The following is a 22877-nucleotide window of genomic DNA, read 5'->3' as shown; positions in this document are numbered from 1 at the left end:
CACGTTGTGTTGTCATCTTAGGTCTCTATGTAGCGTTGTGGTGTTTCGTCCTACATTTTTTTATTCACCATCCCCACAGGAGGCCTTCTGCCTCTTGGTCGGCCGTCATTGTAAATAAGAATTTGTTCTTAATTGACTTGCCAAGTTAAATCAAATAAAAAGTATAAAGTTCATTTCTGTAATCTGTTTTCGCATTTCCAAATGTACAATTCATGTTTTTCTATGCCTTTACCCACAAAACACCTGTGGAGAGTTCAGTGGGACGTTTTGGAACGTTCAGATAGAAATATGGTATGTAGAACAAACATGCATCTCTGACATGTAGAATTAGTAATCACGTCGGCTTTATTCATGGCATATCTATCTGCCATGTTCAACGTTGGGCAACTGAATGTGGTGCTGTTTGCAAGGACAACTTACCTAATTGCTTTAAATGAGTTACCACAAAGCACTTTCATTTATTATCAAAGTTTATTTAAAAGGAAATGTGATCTTTGCTTCTCAGTGTACTAAAAGGAAAATTAGATGACCTTCCCCGTAACCTTGAATTGGTCAAAACAACAGAATCCAATCAAAGTGTCTTAGGGAGGTTTGAAAAAGAATGAGTCTGATTAAATCATTACCACCGTTTGCAGTCTCAAGCAAGAGGCGTTATGAACGTTCCTTTGATGCAAATCAACCTAAACACCTACCTGCTTACTACATGCCGAGATGGACTTCCCCTACAACAACACCCATCAGCATGAACCCAGCTATTTCTGCAAAGTCAATGTGAACATTTCTTCAGGGGGGTTATGCCTGCATAAAGTAGGACACTGCACTACATTTCACGTTAACGCAAAGCTGTACCTGGCCGTTTACGTCAATGCATCTGCTCAATTGTGTTCATTTGGCATCTTGAACACAATCGGCCAATCTGCCACTTAGTTGCTCTTGTAACTACTTGGGAGAAATAGCGTTGTTCAGGCCAGTAAGTTGCACTATGTGGACACAGCAACCACACAGCAAATTATCGATGATTACACTGACAGTTGGACGTGTAGGTTGTGGTTCGGCTCTGTATAAAATCTAAGATACAGTACTCCGGTGTTCCGCTGGTTCATCTTCTATTGCCGGCATTCTAGAATACAAACACAGACACCCATTCATTCACCCACCTAAAAGGATTGACAAAAAAAAATATAAAAACAGCTAAAATAATATCTAATTGAACTCATTTTTACAGCTAAAATACAAAAATAACCTGACGTGATACTGCTCCCTCACACAATCCAGACGCTGAGCAAAAATTGGCATATAAATACAAAATGTAAACACTGGTGGTAAACTACCACGTCCATTGCCAGTTTCAATTTGTAATGAAAAGTTTGCTCTCTCCCGTCTGAAAATGTGTGCATTTTCAAGAGTTCACATTAGCAGGCACTGGTTTGGAAGTCAAGAGGCAGTAATGGGATGGCCTGGTCCCAGATCTGTTTGTGCAGCATAAACAGACCTGGTTCCAGGCTAGCAATGGGAAGCCTGAACACCCAGTAGGGTTGGGGCAAAGGTCATTCCGAGTCCGATAGGACGATCACTTCGTCCGGGTCACATTGAGTTGCCACGTTGACCTGAAAATGACACAAAGTGGAGATTGGTAAGAGGTTTGTATAGTGTACACAAGTGACTTCGCCACAAAAATGTTTGGTGATATGTCACGGCAGTGGAGCAAGAGCATGACACACACACGCACTGTATTTAAAGTATTCAGATCCATTGACTTTTCCCACATTTTGTTACATTAGAGCCTTATTCTAAAATGGATTAAATTCCCCCCCCCCCTCAATACCCCATAATGACAAAGAAAAACAAGTTTAGAAATGTTTAGGATTTTGTTGAAAAACCTTTGGCAGCGATTACAGCCTCGAGTCTTCTTGGGCATGATGCTACAACCTTGGCACACCTGTATTTGGGGAGTTTCTCCCATTCTTCTCTGCAGAGCCTTTCAAGCTCTGTTAGGTTGGTGCACAGCTATTTTCAGGTCTCTCCAGAGATGTTAGATAGGGTTCAAGTCCGGGCTCTGGCTGGGCCACTCAAGGACATTCAGAGACTTGTCCCGAAACCACTCCTGCTTTGTCTTGGCTGTGTGCTTAGGGTCGTTGTCCTGTTGGAAGGTGAACCTTCACCCCAGTCTGAGGTTCTGAGAGGTCTGGAGCAGGTTTTCATCAAGGATCTCTATGTACTTTGCTCCGTTCATCTTTCCCTCAATCCTGACTAGTCTCCCAGTCCCTGCAGCTGAAAAACATCCCCACAGTATGATGCTACCACCACCATGCTTCACCGTAGGGATGGTGCCAGGTTTCCTCCAGACGTGAGGCTTGGCATTCATGCCAAAGAGTTCAATCTTGGTTTCATCAAATTGTATGTCACAAGCGCCGAATACAACAGTGAAATGCTTACAAGCCCTTAACCAACAATGCAGTTAAGAAAATACCTTTAAAAAAAGTAAGATTAGAATAACAAATAATTAAACAGCAGCAGTAAATAATAGCGGGCTATATACAAGGGGTACCGGTACAGAGTCAATGTCCAGGGGCACCGGTGTCGAGGTAATATGTACATGTAGAGTTAAAGTGACTATGTATAGATAATAACAGAGTAGCAGCAGCATAGAGGACGGGGGGGGCAATGCAAATAGTCTGGGTTGCCATCTGATTAGCTGTTTAGGAGTCTTATGGCTTGGGGGTAGAAGCTGTTTAGAAGCCTCTTGGACATAGACTTGGCACTCCAGTACCGCTTACCGTGCGGTAGCAGAGAAAACAGTCTATGACTAGGGTGGCTGGAGTCTTTGACAATTTTTAGTGCCATCCAGAAAATCTTGTTTCTGAGAGTCCTTTAGGTGCATTTTGGCTAACTCCAAGCGGGCTGAGGAGGAGTGGCTTCTTTTACTGAGGAGTGGCTTCTGTCTGGCCACTCTGCCATAAAGGACTGATTGTTGGAGTGCTGCAGAGAGTTGTACAGTCGTGGCCAAAAGTTTTGAAAATGACAAATATTAATTTTCACAAAGTTTGCTGCTTCAGTGTCTTTAGATATTTCTGTCAGATGTTACTATGGAATACTGAAGTATAATTACAAGCATTTCATAAGTGTCAATGTCTTTTATTGACAATTACATGAAGTTGATGCAAAGAGTCAATATTTGCAGTTGTTAGCCCTTCTTTTTCAAGACCTCTGCAATCCACCCTGGCATGCTGTCAATTAACCTCTGGGCCACATCCTGACTGATGGCAGCCCATTCTTGCATAATCAATGCTTGGAGTTTGTCAGAATTTGTGGGTTTTTGTTTGTCCACCCGCCTCTTGAGGGTTGACCACAAGTTCTCAATGGGATTAAGGTCTGGGGAGTTTCCTGGCCATGGACCCAAAATATCGATGTTTTGCTCCGAGCCACTTCGTTATCACTTTTGCCTTATGGCAAGGTTCTCCATCATGCTGTAAAGGGCATTGTTCGTCACCAAACTGTTCCTGGATGGTTGGGAGAAGTTGTTCTCGGAGGATGTGTTGGTACCATTCTTTATTCATGGCTGTGTTCTTAGGCAAAATTGTGAATGAGCCCACTCCCTTGGCTGAGAAGCAACCCCACACATGAATGGTCTCAGGATTGTTTACTGTTGGCATGACACAGGACAGATGGTAGCGCTCACCTTGTCTTCTCCGGACAAGCTTTTTTCCAGATGCCCCAAACAATCGGAAAGGGGATTCAGAGAAAATGACTTTACCCCAGTCCTCAGCATTCCAATCCCTGTACCTTTTGCAGAATATCAGTCTGTCCCTGATGTTTTTCCTGGAGAGAAGTGGCTTCTTTGCTGCCCTTCTTGACACCAGGCCATCCTCCAAAAGTCTTCGCCTCACTGTGCGTGCAGATGCACTCACGCCTGCCTGCTGCCATTCCTGAGCAAGCTCTGTACTGGTGGTGCCCCGATCCCACACCTGAATCAACTTTAGGAGACGGTCTGGCGCTTGCTGGACTTTCTTGGGCGCCCTGAAGCCTTCTTCACAACAATTGAACCGCTCTCCTTGAAGTTCTTGATTATCCGATAAATGGTTGATTTAGGTGCAATCTTACTGGCAGCAATATCCATGCCTGTGAAGCTCTTTTTGTGCAAAGCAATGATGACGGCACGTGTTTCCTTGCAGGTAACCATGGCTGACAGAGGAAGAACAATGATTCCAAGCACCACCCTCCTTTTGAAGCTTTCAGTCTGTTATTCGAACTCAATTAGCATGACAGAGTGATCTCCAGCCTTGTTCTCGTCAACACTCACACCTGTGTTAACGAGAGAATCACTGACATGTCAGCTGGTCCTTTTGTGGCAGGGCTGAAATGCAGTGGAAATGTTTTTGGGGGATTCAATTAATTTGCATGGCAAAGAGGGACTTTGCAATTAATTGCAATTCATCTGATCATTCTGGAGTATATGCAAATTGCCATCATACAAACTGAGGCAGCAGACTTTGTGAAAATAAATATTTGTGTCATTCTCAAAACTTTTGGCCACGACTGTACTTCTGGAAGGTTCTCCCATCTCCACAGAGGAACTCTGGAGCTCTGTCAGAGTGACCATCGGGTCCTTGGTCACCTCCCTGACCAAGGCCCTTATCACCTGATTGCTCAGTTTGGCCGGGCGGCCAGCTCTAGGAAGAGTCCTGGTGGTTCCAAACTGCTTCCATTTAAGAATGATGGAGGCCACTGTGTTCTTGGGGACCTTCAATGCTGCAGAAATCTTTTGGTACCCGTCCCCAGATCTGTGCCTCGACACAATCCTGTTTCGGATGTCTACGGACAATTCCTTCTACCTTATGGCTTGGTTTTTGCTCTGACATGCCAGTGTTCCCTCTGGAAAAATGTGTAGCAGTGGGGGGGGAAAGGTTGGAAGGGGGTTGAAGGGGTCCCTCATAATTCTTATGTAGACGGACTGAGGAACTAAGATCTGGTAACTTTTTAAAAAGGACATTCTACTCCAAAATGAATGAAAATAAGTATGCTGACACCATCTAAAATAGAATTTCCACCTCCAGAAATTAGCCCAAAAACACATTGGTAAAATAATTAACATATTGGGCCATGTACAGTATATAGCCTATGCATGGTCCATATTATCAGGTGTGCTATTAGCAATAAACATTATCAACTGTAGACCAACTGATGCAGCAAAGTAGGCTGAAGCATGGTGTTGCCTACCTGCATTTACCCTATTGGGCTAATCATTAGCCAGATCTCAAATGTTTTCATTTAACTAGTTATTATCATATTGATTAATTGTATGTCCACAAAAAAACTTGCATAAACACAGAATATTATGTAGGTCTACCTGTTGGGGTAACTTGCCACCCGGGGTAATAAGCCCCCTGCCTGTACTTCTCACAGAAACCACTTCGTCACCTTTTCCCCCTGGTTTCCACTACTCTTGATCAACCAAAATATTTTCTGTCTCATTACAATTTTTTTAGGCAATCCAGAGAAATTATTTTGACGTAAATATACGTTGTACCCCAAGTCACTCTACAATTGACCGGTGTTACATTTAGCCCCACTCTCCCCTATGCACATTTTTTAAAATTACGGGTTTAAAAGTTCAAGCATATTTAGGAGTTGAGAAATAAAGAAAGTAAGAATGGAAAGCTGGGAAACCCCTCTTTTAGCAAAAGCCATTAAAACGACTTATTTTCGCGATTGTAAGAATTGTTGTGCATTGACTGTTTGTCAGAATGCATGTTTCCCTCCATATAGCACTTATAACATGAATGTGCCACAAGAGGAATATTTAGGTATGTATGTGTGTGTGATATATATATTTCTACAACTTGATTGGAGTCCACCTGTGGTAAATTAAATTGATTGGACATGATTTGGAAAGGCAGACACCTGTCTATATAAGGTCCCACAGTGGACAGTGCATGTCCAGTGTTTCCGCTGCACTCATTTTAAATCATTGCAGCAACAACAACATGGAACATGAACAAATATTTCTGCTGAGGTGCATTTTGAGGATGCTAGAACATTCCACATGTCCTTTTCCTCTGCAAATAAAACAACCCCATAGTAGAACAGTTTATATATAGTAGAACAGCTTATATATAGTAGAACAGCTTATATATAGTAGAACAGCTTATATATAGTAGAACAGCTTATATATAGTAGAACAGCTTATATATAGTAGAACAGCTTATATATAGTAGAACAGCTTATATATAGTAGAACAGCTTATATATAGTAGAACAGCTTATATATAGTAGAACAGCTTATATATAGTAGAACAGCTTATATATAGTAGAACAGCTTATATATAGTAGAACAGCTTATATATAGTAGAACAGCTTATATATAGTAGAACAGCTTATATATAGTAGAACAGCTTATATATAGTAGAACAGCTTATATATAGTAGAACAGCTTATATATAGTAGAACAGCTTATATATAGTAGAACAGCTTATATATAGTAGAACAGCTTATATATAGTAGAACAGCTTATATATAGTAGAACAGCTTATATATAGTAGAACAGCTTATATATATATATATATATATATAAGCTGTTCTACTATGGGGTTGTTTTATTTGCAGAGGAAAAGGACATGTGGAATGTTCTAGCATCCTCAAAATGCACCTCAGCAGAAATATTTGTTCATGTTCCATGTTGTTGTTGCTGCAATGATTTAAAATGAGTGCAGCGGAAACACTGGACATGCACTGTCCACTGTGGGACCTTATATAGACAGGTGTCTGCCTTTCCAAATCATGTCCAATCAATTTAATTTACCACAGGTGGACTCCAATCAAGTTGTAGAAACATCTCAAGGATGATCAATGGAAACAGGATGCACCTGAGCTCAATTTTGAGTCTCATAGCAAAGGGTCTGAATACTTATGTAAATAAGGTATTTCTATTTAAATTAACCTGTTTTCGCTTGGTCATTATGGAGTATATTGTGTGTAGATTGATGGGGTAAAAAAAATACATGAATCTGTTTTAGAATAAGGCTGTAACGTAACAAAATGTGGAAATAGTCAAGGGGTCTGAATACTTTCCGAATGCACTGTGTTTGATATGCTGCGTATACGTGGAAAAAAAGGTATAGTGTCATGATACTTAAACATCAGCAATCGTCATTTACCCTCACCTTGTTTTTCTTGGGAGGCGGGGTGGACTGGGAGCTGGTGACCATCTCCTGGGTGGGAGTGTCTGCCCTGGTGGAGTCCGCCTGCAGGGGGCTACTGGTCACCACGTCCATGTCCAGAGGGAGGTCACGGTCACTGCATACGGACAGAGAGAATTCATTCATTCAAGTCTCGACATTTGAAAATGGATAGGCATCTCCACAGATTTTTCCCCCATCATTAATTTAGGTGCTACATCCTTACCTCCCATTGTGGTGCCTTAGAACCCCGTTGTAAGACTTCCTGGATTTCACCTCTTCTTTCCTCTTTCTCTTCCTGCCTCTGGAGGTGTCTCTGGGACTGGGTGGCCTGGGGCTGCAATTCGCTGACCTCGTCTCAGTGATGACCGTGCAGGAGTCCTCATTGGTCGAAATCAGCACCGGTGACGGTGGCAAAGAGACCTGATTCGCCGCCATGGGGGAGGCTGAGGAGTCCTTCGTTTCCACACTAGTGCTTATGGACACAGCTGAAATGTGATTGGAGGAAACAATGTCCTCATTTGTCAGGTTGGTATTGGGTGAGTCGTTCCCCTTGTCTACCTCCATCGCCTCTGATTGGCTGGGGCTGTCTGTGGGGGATTCGTCGACTAAGGAGGAGATCCGTGGGATGTCACCCCGGGAAATGGGGCTGATTCCGCTTATCACGGAGTCTTTGTCCACCTCAGCGTTCTCTTCTTCCTCTCCTCCATCCTGGTTTCCGTCACTCCCACCATCCACCTCGTTCTCACTCTCGTTTGCTGCCTCTACCTCGTTGTCCTCCTCCTCATCATCCTCTGGAAAAAAAAGAAAACCCAAATCAGTTGAAACCAGGATAAACCGGGTTAAAACACTGAATTTGAGAAAGGTGCTGTGTAAATGCAAATTATCATCCTCATCACCTGGCCCTGCTTGTGATTTGCTGGCCTGGATCTCCTCCTCGATGTCTGGATCAGACGACTCGTCGTCTTCATCATCCTCCTCCTCCTCAGCTTGCTCCTCACCCTCACCATCCTCTCCCTTCTTCAGGGGATTGTCATCGGCTGTGGTGGCCTCCAGCGCCGATGACTGACCCTTCCGTTGACACACACAGAAAAAACAGTCAGTGAGTGGTGACAGATAGTCATTTATGTAAATAAATACCATGTATTTTAAAAGCAGACGTGGAAAAGCATTGGCTGACTATAACAGGTCAGAATTACAGAACATTTATTTTTTAAATGTCATCTCCAGTCATTTCTAAAATGTAAATTGGTCTCCAACACCTTTCTCCTCCTCCTACCTCTTTCTTCTGCCTCTCTCTCTCTATCCGTTTAGCCCTCTCCTCCTCCTCGGTGTCGTCCTGCTTCAGGGCGTATTTGGAGATGACCTGCTCCAGGCTGGAGAGAGCCACCTCCCGGTTAGAGCGCAGCTTACGGGCCAACGTGGGGTCCAACAGGGCAGGGTCAGTGGCTGGTATGGGTGGACAAAATGAAAAAGAAAAAAAGGGGGGGGGGGGTGAGAGAGTTAGTGACTTTTTAGTCCATCTTCCTAAATAATTCCCACACATCCAACCTGATATCCACAAAGCAGCATACTGGTGTCACTCTTTCTGTAATTGTGTGTCAACTACCAGGTTCTCACAGCTTCACACACAATTTTTCTAATTTATGGCTCTTGTCTCTCTGCAGCAGACATATATATGGGGTGTGTACACACACACACATACATATATAGATAGGAGTAGGGTTGATACGAGAGTACACATACACACATTATATATATATATATATATATTTTTTACCTTTAATTAACTAGGCAAGTCAGTTAAGAACAAATTCTTATTTACAATGACGGCCTAGGAACAGTGGGTTAACTGCCTAGTTCAGGGGCAGAACAGATTTTTACCTTGTCAGGGATTCGATCTGGGATTCGATCTAGCAACCTTTCGGTTACTGGCCCAATGCTCTAACCACTAGGCTACCTGCCGCCCTAGTGTGTATGGGGGTGTGTTCGTCAATTCAATCTTGAGTGCCAGAGTGCCCTCAGGGCGTTCGTAAATTCAGAGCGTTTCGCTCTCGGAGCGTTCAGAGCGCACACTGGACACTCTGGCCGAGGAGTAGGGTTGATCTGAGCGTTCTGACCTCACAATGCCAGTCAAGAACCCACGTTAACTGGCTAACGTTGGCTAGCTACTTCCAGACACAAATGTGGGAACAGCTCACTGACCATTTTAATCCCCCTAGCAGAGCTGGTCAGGCTGTTTTCATGTTATCCAGAGTGTTGGTGACTGTAACTGTGCTGCTGGCAACAATATAATTACGCGTTTTTGCCCACGTTCGTGAATTCATCAGTTATTCTGCGCTCTGGCACTCTCAGATGAGAGTGCTCAGAAATCTGAGTAGATAGCCAGAGCGAATTTACAAACACACCCATGGTGAGCAATATGTTTGGAAACATCGAATCGCAATAAATCACAGTATCGAATTGCTATACATATAGAATCATGAGAATCCCAATACATATTTTAAATCGGCACCTAAGTATACACACAGCTCCAACCAGGAATGTAGAGGTGTGTGTATTACGCTCTCTTACCGGGCTTGTAGAGGTGTGTGTATTACGCTCTCTTACCAGGCTTGTAGAGGTGTGTGTATTACGCTCTCTTACCAGGCTTGTAGAGGTGTGTGTATTACGCTCTCTTACCGGGCTTGTAGAGGTGTGTGTATTACGCTCTCTTACCGGGCTTGTAGAGGTGTGTGTATTACGCTCTCTTACCAGGAATGTAGATGTGTGTGTATTACGCTCTCTTACCGGGCTTGTAGAGGTGTGTGTATTACGCTCTCTTACCGGGCTTGTAGAGGTGTGTGTATTACGCTCTCTTACCAGGCTTGTAGAGGTGTGTGTATTACGCTCTCTTACCAGGCTTGTAGAGGTCTGTGTATTACGCTCTCTTACCAGGCTTGTAGAGGTGTGTGTATTACGCTCTCTTACCAGGCTTGTAGAGGTCTGTGTATTACGCTCTCTTACCAGGAATGTAGAGGTGTGTGTATTACGCTCTCTTACCAGGCTTGTAGAGGTCTGTGTATTACGCTCTCTTACCAGGAATGTAGAGGTGTGTGTATTACGCTCTCTTACCAGGAATGTAGAGGTGTGTGTATTACGCTCTCTTACCGGGCTTGTAGAGGTGTGTGTATTACGCTCTCTTACCGGGCTTGTAGAGGTGTGTGTATTACGCTCTCTTACCGGGCTTGTAGAGGTCTGTGTATTACGCTCTCTTACCAGGAATGTAGAGGTGTGTGTATTACGCTCTCTTACCAGGCTTGTAGAGGTCTGTGTATTACGCTCTCTTACCAGGCTTGTAGAGGTCTGTGTATTACGCTCTCTTACCAGGAATGTAGAGGTGTGTGTATTACGCTCTCTTACCAGGCTTGTAGAGGTCTGTGTATTACGCTCTCTTACCAGGCTTGTAGAGGTGTGTGTATTACGCTCTCTTACCAGGAATGTAGAGGTGTGTGTATTACGCTCTCTTACCAGGCTTGTAGAGGTCTGTGTATTACGCTCTCTTACCAGGAATGTAGAGGTGTGTGTATTACGCTCTCTTACCAGGAATGTAGAGGTGTGTGTATTACGCTCTCTTACCGGGCTTGTAGAGGTGTGTGTATTACGCTCTCTTACCGGGCTTGTAGAGGTGTGTGTATTACGCTCTCTTACCAGGCTTGTAGAGGTGTGTGTATTACGCTCTCTTACCAGGAATGTAGAGGTGTGTGTATTACGCTCTCTTACCAGGCTTGTAGAGGTGTGTGTATTACGCTCTCTTACCAGGCTTGTAGAGGTCTGTGTATTACGCTCTCTTACCAGGCTTGTAGAGGTGTGTGTATTACGCTCTCTTACCGGGCTTGTAGAGGTGTGTGTATTACGCTCTCTTACCGGGCTTGTAGAGGTGTGTGTATTACGCTCTCTTACCAGGCTTGTAGAGGTGTGTGTATTACGCTCTCTTACCAGGCTTGTAGAGGTGTGTGTATTACGCTCTCTTACCGGGCTTGTAGAGGTCTGTGTATTACGCTCTCTTACCAGGCTTGTAGAGGTGTGTGTATTACGCTCTCTTACCGGGCTTGTAGAGGTCTGTGTATTACGCTCTCTTACCAGGCTTGTAGAGGTGTGTGTATTACGCTCTCTTACCGGGCTTGTAGAGGTCTGTGTATTACGCTCTCTTACCAGGCTTGTAGAGGTGTGTGTATTACGCTCTCTTACCGGGCTTGTAGAGGTCTGTGTATTACGCTCTCTTACCAGGCTTGTAGAGGTGTGTGTATTACGCTCTCTTACCGGGCTTGTAGAGGTGTGTGTATTACGCTCTCTTACCAGGCTTATAGAGGTGTGTGTATTACGCTCTCTTACCGGGCTTGTAGAGGTGTGTGTATTACGCTCTCTTACCAGGCTTGTAGAGGTGTGTGTATTACGCTCTCTTACCAGGCTTGTAGAGGTCTGTGTATTACGCTCTCTTACCAGGAATGTAGAGGTGTGTGTATTACGCTCTCTTACCAGGCTTGTAGAGGTCTGTGTATTACGCTCTCTTACCAGGAATGTAGAGGTGTGTGTATTACGCTCTCTTACCAGGAATGTAGAGGTGTGTGTATTACGCTCTCTTACCAGGAATGTAGAGGTGTGTGTATTACGCTCTCTTACCGGGCTTGTAGAGGTGTGTGTATTACGCTCTCTTACCGGGCTTGTAGAGGTGTGTGTATTACGCTCTCTTACCAGGCTTGTAGAGGTCTGTGTATTACGCTCTCTTACCAGGAATGTAGAGGTGTGTGTATTACGCTCTCTTACCAGGCTTGTAGAGGTCTGTGTATTACGCTCTCTTACCAGGAATGTAGAGGTGTGTGTATTACGCTCTCTTACCAGGCTTGTAGAGGTCTGTGTATTACGCTCTCTTACCAGGCTTGTAGAGGTCTGTGTATTACGCTCTCTTACCAGGAATGTAGAGGTGTGTGTATTACGCTCTCTTACCAGGCTTGTAGAGGTCTGTGTATTACGCTCTCTTACCAGGAATGTAGAGGTGTGTGTATTACGCTCTCTTACCAGGAATGTAGAGGTGTGTGTATTACGCTCTCTTACCGGGCTTGTAGAGGTGTGTGTATTACGCTCTCTTACCGGGCTTGTAGAGGTGTGTGTATTACGCTCTCTTACCAGGCTTGTAGAGGTGTGTGTATTACGCTCTCTTACCAGGAATGTAGAGGTGTGTGTATTACGCTCTCTTACCAGGCTTGTAGAGGTGTGTGTATTACGCTCTCTTACCAGGCTTGTAGAGGTCTGTGTATTACGCTCTCTTACCAGGCTTGTAGAGGTGTGTGTATTACGCTCTCTTACCGGGCTTGTAGAGGTGTGTGTATTACGCTCTCTTACCGGGCTTGTAGAGGTGTGTGTATTACGCTCTCTTACCAGGCTTGTAGAGGTGTGTGTATTACGCTCTCTTACCAGGCTTGTAGAGGTGTGTGTATTACGCTCTCTTACCGGGCTTGTAGAGGTCTGTGTATTACGCTCTCTTACCAGGCTTGTAGAGGTGTGTGTATTACGCTCTCTTACCAGGCTTGTAGAGGTCTGTGTATTACGCTCTCTTACCGGGCTTGTAGAGGTCTGTGTATTACGCTCTCTTACCAGGCTTGTAGAGGTGTGTGTATTACGCTCTCTTACCGGGCTTGTAGAGGTCTGTGTATTACGCTCTCTTACCAGGCTTGTAGAGGTGTGTGTATTACGCTCTCTTACCGGGCTTGTAGAGGTCTGTGTATTACGCTCTCTTACCAGGCTTGTAGAGGTGTGTGTATTACGCTCTCTTACCGGGCTTGTAGAGGTGTGTGTATTACGCTCTCTTACCAGGCTTGTAGAGGTGTGTGTATTACGCTCTCTTACCGGGCTTGTAGAGGTGTGTGTATTACGCTCTCTTACCAGGCTTGTAGAGGTGTGTGTATTACGCTCTCTTACCGGGCTTGTAGAGGTGTGTGTATTACGCTCTCTTACCAGGCTTGTAGAGGTGTGTGTATTACGCTCTCTTACCGGGCTTGTAGAGGTCTGTGAGGTGCGAGCCGAAGTTGTAGACCATGTCGAGGTGGCGCCTCTCCTGCAGGCGGTTGCCGGTCTCGCGGAAGGCGTCCTGGGCGATCTGGGTCAGCTGCTTCTTGCTGAGGTTGAGGCCGTGGCGCTCGTTGGCCCGGCGGATATGTTGCAGGATGTCTGTGTAGTCGGGGGGATTCAGCTGGGCCTCGGGACTGTTGATGAAACGCTCAATCTGCGGGTGGGGAGAGCAGGAGGAGGAGGGGTCAGAGTGTACTGTATCGCCATGAGCAAACACTAAGGACAGCCAAATCAATTGCTAGGAACACAAGCATTTCGCTACACCCGCAATAACATCTGCATGCGACCAATAAAATTTGAATGGTTATTGTTTTCATGCATTTATTACCCATTTATTCTTATTCCTCGATTTTATCTCATACTGGGGTTAGTTTTAAATCTCATTTTCATCCATAGTCTATATAACATAAATAAGCAGTGGTCAAAAAGCATTGGGTTGTCAATAAACAATGTGTTGGTTACCTTTCTGTTGACCTCAGGGTAGCGTGTCCCTTTGTATTGGATCCTCTGCTCGATCACTCTGCCTGTCAGACTGCTGCAGCCCTTCAGCTCACAGAGCTTATCATAGATCTTCATCATCTGAGAGGAGAGAGAGGACTTCAGTGGCTTCTATCTATCAAAGTCATGTACAGTTAACACATTTAGTATGTGGCTCAAGCAGGAATCAAACCCACAGCTCTGGCGTTACAAGCGTCACACTCAAACCAACTGAGCCATTGGAACCAATAGGCCTCGGTGATCTGACCTTGCGTTTGAGCTTGTGCTCCTGGATGTAGCTGGAGTCCTCCTCTTCTAGCTCGTTGACACTCAGCTCCCTCTCCTGCAGCCGCCGGATCTCATCATTGTACATCTTCAGCAGGTTCTCCAGGTACGCAATCTGAGAGAGCGAGAGAGAGAGAGCGAGATATGAAGATATGCCTGGCACATTGCTCCTTATGATGAACTATCAGATGCAAAACATTACGGTAATCTACACCAAATCAATGCTTTTAAACCCTTGAGGGTTGACCAAGTGCACACTTTGGGCAGAAGAGGAATAAAGCTATAGAGAAGTCATGGACTCTGTCCATTCTTGGTGCTGCTGACCTGTCTCCGGGAAGCCTTCTTCGTCTTCTTCTCCTCCTCTTCCTGCTGCCCCGAGGTAGACGGTAGCTCCTCTGTCTGTGCCTCCTCTTCCCTCTCCTCTTTCATCTCCTTCTTCTCCCCGGCGGTAGGCTCCACCTTCACGACAGTCTGCCTCCTCTTGTCCGAGTGCTGTTTGAGGACGGTGCACAGCTCGTTGATGTAGACAAAGGTCTTGGTGCGGCGGGCCTGGGCGCGCGTCAGGCAGCGGCCCAGCGTGTTGCGGAACTCCACCGAGGCCAGGAAGCTCGGCGAGGCCTTGGAGTGCTTGGCGTGCAGGAAGGTCATGACTTCGGGGCAGTCCTGTGTGTGGGCCGAGCAGTACTCTACAAACTGAACAAAGCGAAGGAGGGGAGTGAACGAGGGAGAAGGGTTTAGAAGAATGTTCTTCAATCTTTCCACTGGGGGGGACAGAGGGTTGGTGCAGACTTTTGTACCTGCTCAATACATGGGCTTAAAGGTTAGTTATAATCAGGTGTGTTAGTGCTGGGATGGAGCAAAGCCTGCAAAACTATGGGATTTGAAAAACACTGATTAAGAGTGATGTGGGATGGCCCAAATTCGAAAGGGTCACGCACAAATTCGTTATGATTTCCATGATCTGACATGATCGCGATGGACTAATAGCCTGCAAAGACTCAAAGCCACAGCCGTAGTTGTGCTTTCCAGTGTTGCAGCTCCACTGACATATTTGTAATGTGACTGCACCAAACATCTCCACCATCCATCCATGTACCCTCTTACCTCAGTAAATAGCTTCTGGTTCTCTGCTTTAAGAACATGGCTTTCTTTCTTCACTGTGGCAAAAGGAGATTGGGTGATGTGAGTAGGAGCGGGCTGTTGGATTTTGGGGGGAGTACGATGATTGGCTGAGGGTTTAGAGGAGGTGGAGGAAGAGGGTTGAGGCCTCTCCTCTTCATCATCATCAAGGATTACAATGCTGTCCATCACTGCTGCTGAGGCAACCGCCATCAGATAGGGACTATTCTTTGCTGAGGGAAGGCAAAAACAACAGTGTCAAAATGATGCCTTGGGCAAATTCAAAAGTAACATACCACTGTCATGCCATCTGGTTTAGTGAGTCTATCCAATACAATGATTATGCCTTTCAAAGTTTTATCATATTTATGGTCAACCATTTTTACAATACGAAAATTACACAGTATCAGGTACAAACACCACTGCTACCTATTATCCATTGTAAACTCCACCCTGTCCCTTTTCACCAGCACGATTTAAAACAAATGTTATAACAACAAACATTGTTTATATTTTGTAGGCTTATCTACAACGAAAACAGACACTGCCCGCCAGTTCAGACAGTAACGTGAGCTAGCATGCTAGGCTAACGTCTGGGACTCTTGCTAACTAGTTCATTTACTAAGTATTTTTTTGATTAAACAAGATTTGAGCTGGTCGAAACTTCTGTCAGGTAAAAAACAACACATTTACTAGATTGTTTACTACAAAAACACTCCAAACACCACTGTTGTGTTTGTTGTTTCCTTGTTGGCTGGCTAGCTAGCTAACCTCAGTTAGCAACAAGCTAATGTTAGCTGGCTGCTCAGGAAAGCGCCAATCTCTCCGGGTAAAATGGTAGGGGTATGACAAAGACAACTTGTAAACAAATACTTTTACTAGCTTTATGTATGAAATGCAGATGTATATAATATAGCTACTATTTTAAGACCGTGGTTAGACAGTTAGCTATGGACAAAACAATGATAGTCAACTTACCCGCTTGATACCGAAATGTCTCGCCCCGAAGAGCTCGGGAACATTCAAGCCTACCATTGGTTGTTGGTTGGTTGTCGCTCAGTAACATCGTCGATCATTGGCTATTCACTTTACTCTAGTTTCACATGTCAGGTGTTTTGTCCAAATTGTCTACATTTGCCCGTCAGCTTGTTTAAAGCTGTATATGTCACTTTTTGGTCGACCCGACCAAATTCACATATAAATGTGTGTTATGGATCTGTCATTCTTCATTGAAAGCAAGTTTAAGAAGTGCTAGATCTGTTCTATGTGCGCTATTTCTATGCTTCTCGTTCTTAAGTTTTTTTGTGTTTTACTTTCGGTTTTGTACACCAGCTTCAAACAGCTGAAAATACAATATTTTTTGTTATGGTAAATATATTTCACAACGGTTTAAGAATAGATGGTAAAATGATTTTCTACATTATACTTGCTTGTTTAATCACATAAACTGAAACTATTAGAATTTTTAGCAACCATGAAATGGCGGAGCGATTTCTGCATAGTGCATTTACCTAAACCAATTCGTTATTTTGTGTTTCTGAGGCTCATACGATAAATATTGATAGCATTAACATAAAAAATATGTGTCTTTCATTTGGAGTAAGTGATTAGGCGAATACAGTTGCGCTCCTTGCAACTGAGAGTACAACCATATGGTTAAAACTAGGCCAATAACTCAACTCCAGCAGCGACGAGTTTGGGCTGACTACACTTGTCAGTCTATACTTGTAAAAAATGTCCATTCTTTAATGCCTACCTTGTGACTGTGTTCGTTCTGTGTATCAGCTTTTTTTTTTTTTTGGTGATGAAAAAAATTTGTGTTTTACGCGACCTCTGCCAAGGGTGCCATTGTTTTAACAGAGAAGGAGCAACCAGTCATTGAACTAGATTATTTTGTTTTGGCTGGGGAGGCATAGGCTATAATGCATTTTTACAATCTATTACAATCATGAAAAGCACAGAAACACAGTAAGCAGTAAATATATGATATATATAAGAGTATGGAGTGGTAGTGCATAAAGTAACTTCCTACTCCATTGAAAAACAGTGGATACGGGTGCAGTTTGACAGACATCACATAAAACGGTACTTTTATTAAAAACGATGGATTACAGCACACACAAAAAAGAACACAGTGACACAGGACAAACATGTACAGGGTAGGCATTAAAGAATGTACATTTTTACAAGAATCCACTGACTGAAACTTGATGCACACACTCGTCGCCGCTCAACTCCATTCTAAATCGTGGAGTTGAGTTTAGTCAGCTAGGTTATGACCAAGGAAAACATCAAGTATTCACATCCTTGAGTCAAGTTGTGTGGAAGTAGAAGCACCCCTAATCAAAAGATCCTAGGATTTTCTTATGATAAATACTTCTTATCTACTTATCACATGACAAATAACACACATTCAACAACGGGGAAACTGCTTTGAAGATTAAGAATTTATTACATCCCATCACAAATAGTCCTCATTTGCTCAAAGCTGTTGCTCATTGGTGGCAAATACACTAATCTAACAATTCTGATGTGGTGGTAGGAACATCAATAGCAAAAAACAAAAAATCACTATAGCCTATATACCGTCTATAGAAGGCAAGATAAAATTAAATATAACCCAAAACAAACAAAATGAAAACAATATATAAACACACTTCCAGGGAATTACTAATTCCAATTGAAAGGATTTTGTCTTATATTCACCTTCAGAATCAATAGAAAAGCAAATAATGACAGGGTTCAATCTTTAATTCCTGGGTCAATTAACCCAATAGAACCACTAATAACACAACACACAATTATCTATATCCATATGTACATACGCTCATGTGCACAAGTCTCTTGAGTTCTTCTAGAGAGGAATTCACAGTTGTGTAACCGTATTTAAATATGTCAATATTTAAATCGGTCACCTATTCAAATATTTTTATTCCCCGACCACTTGTTAGATCATTCATTGTCAACTGCTGTCAGAAACTCAATATCTTCTTTCCATGTACCACCTTCCACAACCTTCCACAAACGGTGCACTTTTATTCCTGAAATTCCAGCTTTGTTGGTTCCATTACACACTCACCTGGGAATCCCAGGTGTTTCCACATTTACTTCACTTTCTGTAATTGAGAGGATAAGGATGAGCCCAACGTGTGTAAACTAACAAAACAGACAATGGGAGAAATCCAAGGGCCTAATTCAAAACTCACTAATACATAACAGATAATGTCATCATATTACATAGTAATCCATAGTAAATACATTTGATTGATTGATAATCCAGGGGCTGGAGTTTTAACTAGAGGGATACAGCTTGAGATAAAACAAATTTGGGCAAGACAGTGTTAGCTGGGAAATATACATAGACACATAGTAGTTACACTTAACTACAAAATATGTCTGATGACATTTACGAAAGCGAAATTACCTTCTCTTGTGAGTTAGTATCATCGGACCCTATAAAGGCAAGAAAAGGTCAAGCATTAGATTGACACACAAGATCCAAATGAATTCGCAAGATCCAAATTCACACTGTAGCTTCACGGCTTCAACATTGTTTTTTGTGTATCTTAGTTCAAACTGATTGTAGTTACCAGAGTTAAATGTCCAGGAGACGATCTTGATCAAACCATAGAGCCCCAGGGCCACGGCAACCATCGCCATGGAGTCTTCAATGGAGGGACCATTAACACCTGATTGGGATGAAGAGATAGAGAGTAAATTTAAGACATACTCAGGATAAGTTGTGTTGTGTCAAGTCAAATGTATTTGACTTTTCAGATCAAAGTAACTGCATATCAGAAATTATAACCTGGGCTGTTCAAGCCCTGAATGCTGATTGGCTGACAGCCGTGGTATATCAGTACCGTATACCACGGGTATGACAAAACATTTATTTTTATTGCGTTGGTAACCAGTTTATATTAGCAATATGGCACCTCTGGGGTTTATGGTATATGGCCAATGTACCACGGCTAAGGGCAGTGTCCAGGCACTCTGCATTGTGTCGTGCTTAAGAACAGCCCTTAGCCGTGGTATATTGGCCATATACCACACCCCATAGGGCCTTATTGCTTTATGGACCCATGTATGGAATGTAAAGAACATTGTTTGAGGTAGAAATTGCCCCTAACCACAGATTCCCTTACCCCAATTCTAACCTTTACCTTTACAGGGATACAAATATCAGGCTCTGAATCAGTGAACCCAGGGGCAACATCCATCAACTCAATGCAGCTCTATTAAATTATCTCTCACCGATGACATTGAGGGTGACGCTGGCCCGCCGGGTGCCTCCAGGATGGACGGCCACACAGGTGACCTCCCCTCCACGGCCAAGGTCCAGCTTGGCTGAGTCTAACTCCAGACGGGTGGTCTGGCTGTAGGTGTTGTCTGGGCCCTGCCTGTGGCCTGTCACGCTGCCTTGACCCAGGGGCCTGACCTTACCGTCAGGCCCTGTTAACTCCCAGTGGAACTCCAGGGAGAGGGGGAAGAATCCTGACGCCTCGCATTGCACCTTCACCACCTGGCCGGGCACGGAGAGAGGGAGCGGGGAGGGGAAGATGGAGAGGGACGGAGGCTCTGGGAGAGATAGAGGGAGAAATAGGAGTGAGAGAATGAGGTAAGAAATAGGAGTGAGAGAATGAGGTAAGATACACATATATGGCATGTTTTCTAATGCTATTTAGTTGACCATGACATACCATTATAAGAATGTACTGTATATAAAGTTACAGTAGTTATTACAGTGACTATACTATACATGTAAATACATAGTGGTTGAGATTCTACACATTGCAACGCTTTAGTATTGGCAGACTAATCAAGCGTATTCATCTCTCCTCACCTACAATCTCCAGCTCCACTGCCACCTGAGCCAGGAGATATGGCAAGTACACCGTGCAGATGTAGGTTCCTGTGTGGCGCACTTCAGCTTCCTGCAGGATCAGTGATGCATTTCCTGTCTCGTGCAGAGCCGTGAAGTCTAGCCCCGCTCCCTTTTCCTTGGTCTCGGCAAATCGGTCAGTCTTTCCGTCGTAGGCCAGGACCAGACGTCCATCGCCCCTGAACTGGTAGCGCCACTCCACGGCGAAGCCAGAGCCAGAGAGAGGAGAAGTGGCCTCCATCCAGAACCCACAGTCTAGAACCACCGGTTCCCCGAGTCTGGAACGGACCAAGGGGGTTCGACTGGACACACTGAGCACCACTGGGAGAGAGAGGGGTAGGAGAGAGACATTAAACTTTCACACTACTTTATCTGTGACATTGCGTAGTAATAAACATCACCGGATTATATACTTCTTCATGGCATATGACAAATTCATTTCAATTAGTTAAGAACAAATTCTTATGTACAATGACGGCCTAAAATTCTTATGTACAATGACGGCCTACAACAGGGCCAATTGAGCGCCGCCCTATGGGACTCCCAATCACGGCCTGGATTCGAACCAGGGTGTCTGTAGTGACACCTCTAGCACTAGTGATGCAGTGACTTAGACCGCTGCGCCACTCGGGAGCCCCGGTTAATAATAAGTCATTATCACTGTTGTGTTGGTAACTGTATACAATTTTGATTAGAAGTCCATCTTTAACACTTGTAATGGTTAAATACAACAATCTGACTTTAACAACCCTTGCTCAAGAAGAATGTAATTGTTTTTCAATCATAGGGCTCTTTACCAGTGGGTTCCTTGGTTGCCGTGGGAGCACGCATGACACTGGACAGGCCCAGCTGTCCGTCAAGGCCCTGCAAGGCTGCAGAGTACCAGTCAGCTTGCAGGTAGATAGGACTGTGGGCAGAGTCAGTGAGCGGGACTGCCCATTGAACGGTGGAGGGCTGGGGCATGAAGGGGTTTATCTCACACTGTGGTTTATGGACTGAGCCCTCTGGTGGGTGCAGAGAGGAACTGCAGAGGATGGCTGCTGGGTCTGATGAGAGAGAGGGAGATTTGTCTATAGAAGTTATCCTTTCAATGAAATAACTTTTTTTTTTTTTTTACCAAACTGACTGAGTGCACCTTTAACAGCGACTGGTTTGTCATTCAAATCCTACATCATTTCTAAAGAGATTGTCCTATATAATGTATAATAATAAGTACTGACCAGTGATGTAGTAGACTCTATCATGGTTGATGTCTGCAGATGGTTCCTGCTGTGACTTGGTTTCTGAGTCTGTATTGATATACAGTAGTGACTTCTCCTGAATCATTGCAGCAGGGAATCCACCACCTCGACCTGGTTTCTCCTGGACAAACCAGCACTCCAGAACTGGACAGCTTGTCCCATAGACTGGAAGAGAGAAGGATGAGAAAGTTGTGTGAATATGTGAGACCATCAATGTGGATAGGTGAGAAGATAAACTACTGTAGATTAGCTTGGTAAGAATAGATATGAAAAGGCAATCAAAAGAGCAAATGGAGATGCTTAGTATTCAGACAGTGAAAACAAAAATATTGTAAGTCCCTATTACTGTAAATCTCTATTATTGAACTGTAATCAATTTAAAAAACAATTGCATTCGTATGAATACATATTTGCTGTAAGGCTGTTTATGTGTGCTTGTCATTTCACACAATGATCTAAATTAATCAACCAAGTGCAATGCATATACAAGCTACAAAGTAACAAAGTATCACAGATCAATACAGATTAAGTAGATACGGTAGCAGCAGTTGTTTCAAATTGTATCATATATTAAGTCATGTTCAATATTCTTCAATATATATATATTTTTTAAACTACAGCACAAATGCCGGAGAGTTGAAAGGAAATACAGTAAGAAAAAGTCGACCATTTTACCGTGTATGAAGCAAGTAAAGGCGAGAAACGATAGCTTGTAAATTGTTGAAATATTGTCCATGGTTGTCTTCGACAGTGTTATCGACTGTTTGTTATCGACTGTTCTGGTGTAGTTTGGAGTTGTTAACGCATGGAGAAATATTATGTTTTCTTCGGCCTTCCCCTGTGGCCTGCAGAAACTGCTTTCACTTTCATTTTTCAGACCGACATTTGCATAGCTAGACGAGGCATAGATAATGATATACCATCACGGTGTCCAATATTAGGTTAAGTCAATACACTGATTTTATGAGGCACAAATTGCATAAACATGTTGTGAAAAATATACTGTTTTACAAACTCAGAGAGCTTCGTGCACAACATGATTTGCCGCGCAAAGAAATACGACGACGTCAACGCATTGCAAAATGCACACTCAACACTAGATGGTGCACCAACACTGACGTTAATTTCAAACGTGCCCCAGAGTTGTCAAGATCACTCGATTTCTTTGAAACTGGAATCAGGGGACATGCACACCATTAGAGTTTATACCTGGCTGGCTGCTTCTGTTCGAAATTACGAACGTCACATGGATTTCGGTACAGTGGCATGAATTAATACATGATGGGTCATTATTTTATGAAAGAGTTAGCCCCTACCTGTCTTCTATTTCCAGTCAACAGGTGAAATCTGCTACCTTTTAAATATAAAATTAAATAGCTTGTTTTTCATTCTTCCTGAATTAGAATGTCACAGAGTTGCATGATTGTTTGCAGAATTTAGAGAAACAAGATGGCAAGAAGGAATAAGGTAATCTGATCCAAGATTTGTGGTGAGGCAACTTTTACTTTGATGTCGAGACGGAGTAGGGTGAAGTTGCCCTAAAACGCTGATCTTGGGTCAGATTTGCATTTTTCCTACTAATGGTTAAGTA

The 22877-nt window shown here is 43.6% G+C and overlaps 2 protein-coding genes across 3 annotated transcripts; both read right to left on the bottom strand.

Annotated features, from left to right (window-relative positions):
- Positions 1-458: 458 nt before the first annotated feature.
- LOC120022705 (death domain-associated protein 6-like) lies at positions 459-16193 on the bottom strand. 2 transcript variants are annotated; one of them, XR_005472626.1, is made up of 12 exons: positions 16142-16193; positions 15149-15396; positions 14369-14737; positions 14028-14159; positions 13745-13861; positions 13205-13436; positions 8454-8623; positions 8074-8245; positions 7401-7968; positions 7160-7292; positions 1493-1607; positions 459-1120 (listed from the first exon to the last, which is right to left on the bottom strand). XR_005472626.1 is itself a non-coding variant. In XM_038966690.1 (11 exons), exons 2-11 carry the CDS (start codon positions 15374-15376, stop codon positions 1548-1550), a joined length of 2181 nt encoding a protein of 726 aa, XP_038822618.1. In that variant the 5' UTR covers positions 15377-15396; positions 16142-16193; the 3' UTR covers positions 459-1547. The 2 variants fall into 2 exon arrangements, 1 of the variants encoding a protein (XP_038822618.1); XM_038966690.1 differs by having other exon boundaries at positions 459-1607.
- A 1396-nt stretch (positions 16194-17589) lies between these two features.
- Positions 17590-22341, bottom strand: LOC120022571 (tapasin-like). The gene is made up of 8 exons (XM_038966528.1): positions 21962-22341; positions 21266-21451; positions 20843-21091; positions 20007-20366; positions 19418-19741; positions 18754-18852; positions 18588-18616; positions 17590-18279 (listed from the first exon to the last, which is right to left on the bottom strand). Exons 1-8 carry the CDS (start codon positions 22020-22022, stop codon positions 18268-18270), a joined length of 1320 nt encoding a protein of 439 aa, XP_038822456.1. The 5' UTR covers positions 22023-22341; the 3' UTR covers positions 17590-18267.
- Between the last annotated feature and the right edge of the window lie 536 nt (positions 22342-22877).

This window comes from Salvelinus namaycush, chromosome 27, assembly GCF_016432855.1.
Source record: "Salvelinus namaycush isolate Seneca chromosome 27, SaNama_1.0, whole genome shotgun sequence".
Classification (NCBI taxonomy): domain Eukaryota; kingdom Metazoa; phylum Chordata; class Actinopteri; order Salmoniformes; family Salmonidae; genus Salvelinus; species Salvelinus namaycush.
Note: the sequence above shows the minus strand (reverse complement) of the source record. Positions and strands in the feature narration are given on the sequence as shown.